Genomic DNA, 12,031 nt, shown 5'->3' with positions numbered 1-12,031 from the left:
CTACATTTATAAGGGTTAAAAGTTGTGAAGTATTGAATTTTATCGAATAAAGAACTAATTATTAATTATTTGAAATAACAGTTGTTATAAATAAAATCACAACTGTTTTGTTTTGTCTGTGCACTGTCTGTCAAACTAAACCTCATGCCACAGATTATGGCGGAGAGGTAATTGGCGGCATATTATAACTCTTTTGTAGGCATTTGGCTAAAGTCTCAAAACAATACTTTCGTAACAAATCGGAAGAAAACTGTAAATATGCAGAAATAAGAGATTTTATGAAATAAAACTAAAATATTTCATAGGCTTTTTATTCTTCGATCACAACAAAAACACTAAATATACCTACAATTTAAATTACTTATTTTTAATTAACAAAAGTTGCTCACCCTGTTCCTAAATATATTTAACTTACGAATGCAAATATATTATATTTTTCTTATTTTATATCGTTTTAAAATTCTTGAATCCAGTGGAAAATTAACCAGTTGGCTTTGGTTGCATAGTGCAATTGTAAGTTCAAGGTAAACGCAGAGGAAGCGTAATTTTGTTCTTGTATCACATTGTATTATTTGATGAATGTGTATACAAAGTTTGAAATAACATTGACGCCAATAGTTTGATTCATACTGTATAATGTTCTTATCCTTCTAATTTACATGTCAGAAATAATTTTAGGTGGTATAGAATTTATCACATAACTAAAATTATATATAAAAAATGAAAAGTAAATGCGTATTGTCACACTAAACGAAGACTAAGATTTATTCGTGTTACATGGTGTAACAACTATTCTTAGTAAATACATTAATAAACTAGTGGGTACTAAATAAGCTGTACAATATTGCTGAAAGCAATAACCCAACACTAACTCCCAGGGAGCCTGCACTGCTGAAGCAGCCGAACTCCTCAATTTGGACCTGGTATCTCATGCTGTAAGGAAATCTGCAGGCGTTTTCTGAAAAAGAAGATTTTATGATCACATAACTTAAACATCCATCATTTTTTTTCCAACATACATTTTTTTGCTGTGAGCATTTTGATTTTGAAAGTACCAGAACATGCTTACAGAGTTTTATTACGACTGGATTGTATAAAATTTTCTTACCCGTACAGACGGCGCTCAGCGACGTTGAAGCCGCGACTGATGATTGAATGGAAATATAATAGAATGGGCAAGAATTAATTGTCCAATATCCTTCGCAGGGGTTCTGAAGACCTATTTCTACATTTCCTGTTGTAGCTAAAGTTTGACAGGTGACTGCACCTTCATCTAGACCGGATAAGGTAGCATTTTGTCTGGAAAGGGATTATTGAGTATAATACAATAAATTTATCCTTAAGAATTATGATAAAAAAAAAACAAAATTACCTGGGTTGTGCTGTGGACCGAGAAAAGCAAACAATCAAGCTTCCCGTTCCAACGCCGCTGCGTGAAATGCGGACTCTTCTGTTGCCATTATTCTGATAGAAATAATTAGGGCTTATAGCATAATAGTTGATGTATCCGGGTTCAACGAAATCTTCGAATTGTCTAGTACCTGAAGTCGAGTCTGAGGGATATGTTGAGCCGCAAGTGGGATTTATAATCCTTCTGCCAACTAAAATTATTTTATTGATATTAATTGACTTGTCTAAATATAGAAGATGCTATCAGCTATTTTTAGTTACAATAAAATAGAGCGTGTCGTAATCTTTACCTTGAGCAATCCTGTCGAGTACTGGGTTCATGGTGATTTCAACATTAGTTCCTTCAGTATTCAAAGACACAGTTTTGATATCATTATGCACATCCCGTACCATACTCCACAAATTATCAAATTGATTCGTTGCAGTTGCAAAAAGAATCCTTAGATCTGTAATGTCAAATTGTTTCTAATGAATTTTGCTTAAAGTATATTTTTTTCTTTGCGTAATTTGTTATTAAATAATAAATAATTCTTACCAGGAACCGTTTCATTAAGAATTCTTGCTTGATCCAATGCATTTTGTGTGATTTGTATATTTCCACTGCTCAGTAGGAACAGTAGAACTGACGAGTTTCCTCCTACGTAGTTTGCTGTTCTCTCATTTTCTAATTCACTGTGCATCATTATGCGTATATTTGTCAAAGATGTTTCCATATTCACTCCTGTGGGTACTGTGAAATGAATAAGTATGTCCTTAATTTTATTGCTATTGGTAAGTAGTGGCAGAAAATCAGTAGGATTGTAGAATAGCAAGTACTTACAACTTTGATGCCTTAATAAAGTGTAGTTGGTATGAAAATCAGATATTGAGAAGGTTTTGTTGACGATGACGCTGCCGTCGAAAGCGCTCAGTAGAGTTATACTGGAGCCGTATTTGCTGACTTCGATGTTGTCTATGAGGTAGGATATCGCGGGGTAGACAGCTTGGAATTGCCACATGGCGTCTAGTACTACGTACAAATTGGTCTTGAAGCGATAATCTACTGAGGTCGCTTCCGTCGTGACGCAATTCAGGTCGTTTAAGTTGTTTGCTGAAATAAACATTTACTAATTGTAAATATTGACGTATTGTATACAGATATTGGTTTACTGAAATTTGTTTTGACGGAAAATTGCAAAGTATTAATTAAACTAAATCAACCAACTGTGATATAGAAAAAAAAGACGATAGTGAATTAAGGAGAAAACAATTTTAAACTTACAAGCGTATGTCTGGAAGTTAGTGATGGCGCTGTTAACGAGATCTTCCATGCCGCCAGTGATTGTGCCTCTAAGTGGGATGTTGGTGTCAAGCGCCGCGGCAAACGTGTAGGTCTCCGATGCCAAGTTGGTCGCCGTAATGTACTGCTGACTTAGTGCCTGACGGTTGCACGCACGGAGGTTGGAGTTGTACACTCCATTCTGGAATAAAAAGTCAAATATTCAACTAAACCGATGCTAAAAAAGAAGGCTAGGAAAAAAAAGGGGATCAATTGGATTTTGGAAATTTACAGTAGTTTTCAGTTATTCTATATTAACTAGGGGCAAACACAAAGATGTTCTACTTACCCTTGGAGTATAATACATATCCAATAACTGCGACAACTTAAGTGTATTTGAAGCGCTTAGTACTGAGGATAGAATCGTTCCGAGGACGAATCCGTCAATATCTCCCCGTATCTCTGGGTCTGTCATCTCGACATTGATACGGCTATGTAGCATGTAGAACCTAGTCGCTTGCGAACTGTTCCAATTTCCTGCAGTACCGATAGATATTGATGGATTGCCTCTTTCTGTTCCTTGGATTAGCACCGCTTCCGCTAAATCACCTGAAATATAATTTTATATAAATTATTAAATACCTCCCAGATAGGAGAAAAAGCCGGTTACGTTAGTTTCATACCTGATAGCGTAGCTGGATAGATAGAGGTGACACTCTGTTGCACATTGTTATAATTGAGGAAACTGCTTTTAGCCAGTTCAAGAACTGGCACTTGTTGCAGTTCGGCTCCAGCCGCTATGCCCGCTATGAGATGTCCTGCGGAAACTGCTCCCCAGCGAGTATTCACCACTCCACCGAGTATCGGACAGGTACTCTGTCCCAACACTTGACGTTCGGACTTCGCATCACCAATGCCTGCGTACTCAACATCATCTTTTGGATTGTGATGTCTCATGTGACCATTTTTGTTTGCCGCTTTTCTAAAAATTATATTTGGTTAAATTGACTACAAACATCCGCACCAATACATCATCGTGGCATAGACAGATGAGTCTAAAAAGAGCGAGAACAAAAATGTGTTGAAATGCTTACAATGTTGCTAAATCAATAATTTCTACGTCATCTTCGACGAGGGTGACGTCCCTTGCAGTCCGCAGAGCGCGGTACTGCGACAACTGATTGCAGCTGTTCTCATTGCCTCGCAGGCGAGCGTCAACGGTTGTAGAGAGCATGTGGTGTAGAGCGCACTAAAAAAATCAATATTAGTAATTAAAATTACTCAATGATATTAAGAATTAGCCTAAAGGTTATAAGGAATAATAAATAAATAAATAATGGTTAATAATTAACTACAATTTTAAAATATAACATGGACAAATATTACCTTTAATTCGGAGTTAACTGTAGTGTTGCTAAGCGTTTGCAAGTTCCCGGGAATAATTCTAGTCAGTAGTAACCTATGTCTGTAAAATGAATGGAAGGTGGGTGCGAAAGGAAGAATTGTTGATGCCGCGCCTAAGTTCACTTCGGGCTGATGGAATTCGATACCATCTTGTCTGTACCTGAAAAGTAGGGAAGACATCAGAAAATATTGTTCAAAGAGTTTATCGTCTTCCATTGTATATGTCGTTTACGGACACCCTGTACACGCTGTCTTTACTTACGTATGAAGTAGGAGAACAGCTAGTTGTCTTAAATCGACATTGACGTTAGGGTTGTCCTCTATCTTGCGGATGATATCGATGAGTACGGGCATTGTGGCTGGCGGTAGATTGTTTCTGTCTACTAGTTGGGGTACTGTGTAGCATTCCCTCAGATCTGGTGCCAGGCTCGACTGAGCTGTCAACTGTGCTTGGGCGCATGGTATTGCGATTAGAACCACCGCAAACCAGTACATTGTAAAATCTGGAAGAGATAATAAACATGTGAATAAAGGTGCACATAGTTGTTGTAATTCTTTGTTATGATTGAACGTTCTGACAAGGTTTGCTGGTGCATCAAAATTATCGTCTAATCTTTTCTTATATCAAATTCCACTATAGATGTGGACATGACGTCATCTATATGTGTTTGGTTACCTTTATTTGCTTAACAAGAATCTTTAAGTATGAAGTACTTAAAGCTTAACAAATACCAAATCACTGAGCAAACAAAAAAGCAGGCCTTTTAAAAGTGGACATTATTAGTTTTGATAAAAGTAGCAAATAATTTGTTAGTTAAAAATGTGCAGAAATGTTTTACAATAATTATCTTGCATTACACGTAATCCTGCAAGCAAAAGTGATACGGTATTATAAATCAATGACTGTTTTAATGGAATTTATTACAACAATATGTTGTTATCATTAAGAACAAGGAGTGCCCGAGGAAATACTCGCATGAAGGTTACGAATTTTTTATTTAGTTTCTTTTTAATTGCTTAACATATAAATTACAAATGTTGAAATAAATAATTAGAACTATACAACAGGATCGGTTAAATGTAACCCGTGTTTGCCTGGATATTGAATAAACACGAAAGTCCCAATCTTAATAACATTATAAATACGAATGTTTGGATGGATGGATGGATGTCAAAAAGTTTATCCAGTACAACACAATGGATCTCCCAGAATTTTAGCATAGATGAAGAACATTGCCTGGAAGAAAACATAGGCTTCTTATTAAGTTTTTGGTTTTTACTTATTCACTGAAGGAGTCGCGGGCAGACAGAGACAGCTAGTTTGCGCATAAATATGTAGATGACGAATCATTTATCTTTAGTTATCGGTATAAAATGTCAAAACTTATCAAAATTTCTTAAAAATAAAGTGAAATAATATATGAAAACAAATAACTTGTGTGCACAATTTATAAATTGCCTTTTTCACACAGTAATCGATTAAACAGTTTTATATGGACAACGCTCACACTTACTAGTGTCTGTGTTAGATTTCTTGTTTACATTTAATTTCGTTTGTAGAAATACTCACACTATTTGCCTAGATAACAGTTGTCTAATCCAATAGAACTGATAGTAAACTTCGAACTAAAAGTATGTCATTCGTATCAAGGATTCTTTGGTATGCTTTAGATTTTCAGTATGAGTTATACTATTGAAAGTAGAATGCCTCAAGAATTAACATGATGTCATATTAAAAATTACAAATTTATTAAATAGTTAAGAAATGTTTACCATGTCTATTATTCGCAGAGGCTTAAGTTTGCTTGAGTTAAGCAAACACTTTAAATATATAAGTACACAAACCTTTGTAGAAATTCACTCTTACGAAGATTAGCTTAATATTAGTAAATCTTAGTTATTCAAGCTTAAAACTATGCGCTCTCATCTCAAAACGTGGCTGAGAAAGTGACAGTATTGTAGTAGAAAACAAAGAAATACTTAGGTACTTTTACACTTAATTAACACGATTTAAATTTGATTAGTTTTGTGAACAGAGCCTTAGCTCATACAAAGGATGTTAAGTTTATAAACTTTATTTTTAACGTAAAGAAGAAAAATATTGTAAGAAATTAGATAACCTTGTTTTTCGACGATGTTATCAGTTTGAATTCGCTTTCACTTTCGTCACTTGACACTTCACTGTTCTATGCACAACAAGGGCATGTCCACATTAAAAGTTAATTATTAAATACAATAGAATAGTTATTGAGCAAAGCACAGTAAATTCGGTCGAGCCCAACGTGTACCTAGCGAAGACTTGTAAAATAAAGGGCAACAGTTTTCATGATAAGATAATAAAAGCAGGTCTAGATAAATTCGTACCGGCGATAGCCGCGCTCTGTTATCTCGTATTATATCTGTTTTTTACTCGCGATTATAGCGATAGTGTTGATTGTGGTGAAATCATTGAACGCGTATGGTTTCTGGAAAGCTTAATTAGAATCGGGAGCTTAGTGATATTACGATGACGAATAAAAAAATCGCTAGGAATCCTCTGCATAATGAATAATTCCTTAATATAATTTCGATATTTCTGGTTGTTCAGACTTTATTTGTATATGCTTTTTGTAACTTTAATGATGCAAATAGAAACCATTTTAATACAAAAAAATCCGGTCGTATAAATAAGCATAAAACGTTCATTATGCTTTATATAAAACGTTACTTGGCTATAAAAAAATACCAATACCAAATTATCACAAATCATTTTGCCGTAAATAGCTGTTGTTTGAGCGAACAAAAATATCGACGAGGATGGGATTCGAACCCACGCGTGCAGAGCACATTGGATTAGCAGTCCAACGCCTTAACCACTCGGCCACCTCGTCATATACCTATGTCGCAATATTTACTATTTAGGTAATACATAGGCTTATTTACACATTTATTATGCTGAAATTTATATAGTTTTTAATAATTTTTGATTTTCACTTAAAAACTTTAATGAATAACAGAGATCAAATATAAAACAAGTACAAATATTGTCAGAATTTTTAATAATTTCTTCCAATGCCACATTTGGATATTTTTAACTTTAATTGTTGAAATATAAGGTAAATCCAATATTTTTCGTTTAATAGTTTACAAACTTAATAAAAATAAATCTAAACAATTAATTCCATCTATTGTTGAACCACTAAAATATTCATTTAAAGCGACATCTAGTGAGTGAAAAATAAAGTATTTTTTATTTTAGTAATTTAATCAATAGATGGCGCTTCTAACCGACACATGTACACGACCTATGCATAAAAAGTTTTTTTATTGTTTTACATTGAATATCTACTTATATTGCGTTAAAAATATTAAACAATTAAACGGAAAACCTTGGACGCCGAACGCCACGTGAGTGGGACAAAGAAAGGGAGATGATGATGGTTTATAGTAAAACTTTTATTACGACATCTGTTGTTTTAACTCATCTTTTATAGACATTAATAGCTTTTTGACCTTCAATCGGAAAATGTATTATGAAACTCTAATACAATGAAATCGGAATACTGCGATTTCGGGTTACTAATTGGATAGCGGGTAATACTTTATTTACTTGTTATAAAAATCACGTGTTAATTATTCAATTACAAACGATATCCAATTAAGCCAGTCCCCACGGGTCATTGATTCTCCTAGTGCTAGCTTATAACTTTCGTTTAAATTAATTAATTAGCCTTGGGAAGGGGCCGTGCGTGTATATGAGAAAGCAATCTGGATTTGCTTTAATTTTTCAATTCTAGTGGCATAATCAATCTTATTATTATTTTATTATTATATTTTCATTATACAACAGTATTATTATTTAGCTAAGAAACTTGTTATTTATTTCAGAATTAAATTGATATCAAATCGTACATGTAGGTCTTATTTGATATAAAAAAATATTATTTTAGACGAGTATCTCTAAGGGTAATTAATTTTCGTACTGAATTACTGTTGGCTACAAATGTTTTTATGTATGTATAACTACGTGTTGCCCGCGTCACTGTCCCCACGGAATTAAATTTAAAATATTTATACCTGTATGTTCTTCCAGATTATGTTCTGACTTCTGTGCCAAATATCATCAAGATCCGTTGAGCCGTTCCAAAGATACCTTCTCACAAACATCCATCCGTCCATCTATCCATGCAACCATCTAAACTTTCGCATTTTAATATAAGTAAGACGTAACATCTTTTCTCAAGTTAGTATTACAAATAGTTTGCAGACAAGATGCCCGTGACTCCCTCACCTGTAATCTCGTTAGCCGCTAGTTGCAACAGCCACCTCTCCTCTCTGCTCTTCGCCTTGATTACGTTCAAATTAAATTCACAGCGGCGTTTTAATTTTCCACCACTTAGCTTTATTTTTTAATCGTTTGTTGAAGACAAATTTTACACTGAATAGTACAAAATTATACAATTTACAAATATTTTTATTATTTCATAAGTATTAAAATCATAATTATGTTACCTTAATTTCAAACAGTATTCACATAGGCGACATCGATTCAGTGTAGAATAAAATAAATATAAGACACTATAATACACTATAATTCCATGCATTCTAGCCCTGATTACGTATTGTCTGCGATTGATATTAACCCCGGCAATTTAACAATGTTCCGAGCACGGTCGGTGTAGCGTGCAGCCTGCCGCGTCTAGACAATTCATCCCACTCCTGTTTGCTGCATTACATTGATTTGTTCGATACCGCTTCCTATATTTGCATAGAAATACTTGATGAAATTACTTTTACATATTGCTACAAGCTACTCAAACAGACGGGTCTACGTATACATCTCCGGCATACATTCGTATCGGTTGTAAGACTTTTTAATTTAGAATATAAGATGGATTCAAATACTAAATATCGAGAATCTCATAGTATGAAGCGGTTATTAGAAACTGTCAGATGGATTTAAATGGAGCGCAATCCTTTATCCTATCCATACCTGTCTGCTGGAATTATGCAACACGAATTAATTGCGTTGGAAACGGAATTTAATTACCTGCCTTTACTTGTTACACGTCAAGTAAAATTGTTTGTTTATTTTATTGTGCTTTTTTGTTTAGAAATAACAATCTTTAATCTTTTAATGGTATACCAATTATTTTAGAATATTATTTGTAAAAGGTGAGCAAGCGGTGTGAAAAAACTAAGAATTGATAGATTTGTTTTGTTTTTAATAATTGAACTGGGTGCCACTACATATTTTGGTTAGGGAAGTTAGTACTATCAAAATAATGAGTACATTTTTAGATCACTGTTATCTCTCCAGGTACTGATCAAGTAGTCAGTAATTGCAGCTTTAAGAAGTCCGTGTACAGCGGCCCTAATTGCCAATTATACCTGTATAAAAATATAACTATTCAATATTCCAAGGGTCAGGTAGAAAAATATTGAAGTGATCGGCCGAACCCGTGCGCCCGGCTAATTGTGAACGTGATCTATCGCCCGCTAGGAAACTGTTGGGTACGTGTCTGTTCTGTTTGATTTACTAATTGTCTTGTATCCATCTAAAAACTTTTATTTATTTAAAAAAAATCCTCATACATCTGGAAATAAATATTTGAAAATAGATTAATTACTTAGAGTGGATAAATAATCTAGTACATTTAGTATGAGAAGATAAAAGTACATGTTCTGTCTAACGTAGATTTAGTATAAAATATGTACTAAGTGTCTCTCTCAGTGGCCAGTTTAGGACTCTGTTTGTGGCAGTAAGTATTCTAAAACAATAATAGAGAAATAGAACTCATATATACGATTCACTTGCGCATTATCATCAGCTAAACAATACGTGCCCACTAAAGGGCTCGGAGCCTAGCCTTAGTTAGGGGGGATTCGGCCATAGTTAACCACGCTGACAGAGTGGGGGTTGCTTCACTTGCGCATAACACGTAAAATGATGTAGTAAATATTAAAAAAAATGTTTTATTATTTTTCTGTTTCATAACTTTCGTTTTGATATTTGCAATCCAATGCTATATTAGATTAAGGTATTCTTCGTTCAAATCAAGTTGGTAAATTTATTACAGGAAAATCTGTTAAAAAGGAAAAGTAAACGTTCAACGTGCTCTATTATTTGTCGAACTGTAACGAGCGTTATTCTTTACCCGTCGCTGAAATTGAAAATCAAGAATTAATTGCGACTAACTTGGCTTTCAATTATAGCAAGCTTGATAAATGTAACAAAACTTTTAACATTCTTTTATATTTCATTTACTTACTTGTTTTTTAAATTATCTTAGAACAACGTTGCTGTCGAGAAAAATTGCCATTAAAAAAAACTAGGCGCTTTACTAGATTTTTTTTATATCATAAGGTGGCAAAGGAGCGAGCGTCCACCTAAAATCGCTGAAATAGCGAAGTGACCGTTGCCCACAGAAATACGCAATTGCATATGCGTTGCCTACCTTCAATCGACGGAGGAGAGGATGCACAGAAAGAAAATATCTTCCCTTTCCATGCATCCTTTCATCCGGAAAGTCCACTCCCGGCCGCACACTCATCAGACGAAACGCGGAATTGCTTCCACTTCACGCCTGTCTTCTTTGTGGTCGTGGTACTTCACCGGGCGAGCCGGGCCGATTCGCGCGAAGATGTTAAAGCGGGCTCTACCACTGTTAAAGATTTATTGCTAACGCAGATTATTTTACCAGTACTGATTATTAATAGAAAAAATAAAATAATAATTAACTTTATTTTTATGATTTACAATTTTCAATGATTGCCACTTATAATATTTATAAAAAGATTGAGATAAACAAGCAGCTGACTTTTATTGGAAAAGAAAAAAAATGCAGAGTGCAGACAGACGCGACGAGACGTCGGCAGGGCGACGCGAGGGCGGGGGAGAGTTCGTAGTTCCCTTCCGCAGCTACGAGACCGCACCGCTATTGAAATATTTTCAATTTACAGTAAATTCTTTAGTAAGATACTAATTGATACTACTTAAGTGGAATATTTACAAGCACAAACTTTTTTCATAAATAATGTTATTTATGTAATTATTTTCCGGAATTAAATGAACCAAACTCAAAAATGATAATTGAATCGATCTTACTTATAAAGAACTCTGCTAATCTTAGAGTAGGACGTAGTAAAAAGTAAACTAGGTATATAGAGTTAATATCGCAGTACATCATGTCACAAGTGTTAATGTTATCCATTTAAAAATCGTACAACCAATAAACCGATAGGCGTTTCCGATGTTAACAAATATTTCGATAGTTTCCGAAGCCACACGGATGGTCGCACAGATCAATGTAATGCAACGCGAAACCAGTGAAAGGGAAGGATTGTCTAGACTATACTAGACTGTTGCCAGACGAACGGGGCTCGGATCTTTGACATTGCCAAATTGAGCGGGTAGAATATAATCTGTAACGAGGTGGACGAACAGTTCAAGTACAGTGATTTTTTACTATTTTTTATTCGCGTATTTATAAATTACAACGTTATAATTTTAACTATTGACACAAAAATCAACACCTTTTGAAACATATCGTTTGCTATAATGACTTGCCTTCATGAAAACTCGTTATTTCTCCTATTCTATAATTATATCAAATTAAAAATGTCTACTTTGTTACTAGGTTAAGGGCAAATGATCTATTTGTTCACCTATTTCGTTTAAGGAAATAATTAAAATAAGCAATGTCTTAAAATGCAAACCGTAAAATTTTGCCACAAGCTTCAAGCACTTATCCATTTATTCTAATCATTAGACTTATTACAATGTTTCAATGGTTGTAAAGAAGAGTTTACTTTAGTGGTGAAGCTGAAAACACTTTTGTTTAGCCAGAAGTATTCATTTGATCCCTTAGAGCGGTCTCGGAGTGTGAGTGGTTGCACAAACAATAAACACGTTTCCTCGGAGCGCGGAGCTCACCTCAATGGCGTCGTGTGCTGCAGTGTACACAGATGAGCGAAGTG

At 34.6% G+C, this 12,031-nt stretch overlaps 1 protein-coding gene and 1 non-coding gene across 2 annotated transcripts; both read right to left on the bottom strand.

Annotated features, from left to right (window-relative positions):
* Nucleotides 1-311: 311 nt before the first annotated feature.
* LOC106124809 (uncharacterized) lies at nt 312-6,388 on the bottom strand. The gene is made up of 13 exons (XM_013321780.1): nt 6,193-6,388; nt 4,335-4,575; nt 4,055-4,232; nt 3,763-3,917; nt 3,352-3,650; nt 3,018-3,277; nt 2,672-2,870; nt 2,231-2,500; nt 1,946-2,140; nt 1,701-1,856; nt 1,373-1,601; nt 1,109-1,299; nt 312-958 (listed from the first exon to the last, which is right to left on the bottom strand). Exons 2-13 carry the CDS (start codon nt 4,565-4,567, stop codon nt 816-818), a joined length of 2,508 nt encoding a protein of 835 aa, XP_013177234.1. The 5' UTR covers nt 4,568-4,575; nt 6,193-6,388; the 3' UTR covers nt 312-815.
* Nucleotides 6,389-6,860: 472 nt separating this feature from the next.
* TRNAS-GCU (transfer RNA serine (anticodon GCU)) lies at nt 6,861-6,942 on the bottom strand. Its single transcript has one exon. It is a non-coding gene; the product is annotated as a tRNA-Ser (tRNA).
* Nucleotides 6,943-12,031: the final 5,089 nt, after the last annotated feature.

This window comes from Papilio xuthus, unplaced genomic scaffold, assembly GCF_000836235.2.
Source record: "Papilio xuthus unplaced genomic scaffold, Pxut_1.1 DF825946.1, whole genome shotgun sequence".
In the NCBI taxonomy this organism is placed as follows: Eukaryota; Metazoa; Arthropoda; class Insecta; order Lepidoptera; family Papilionidae; genus Papilio; species Papilio xuthus.
The sequence above is the reverse complement of the archived record's forward strand: the minus strand, read 5'-3'. Positions and strand labels throughout refer to the sequence as shown.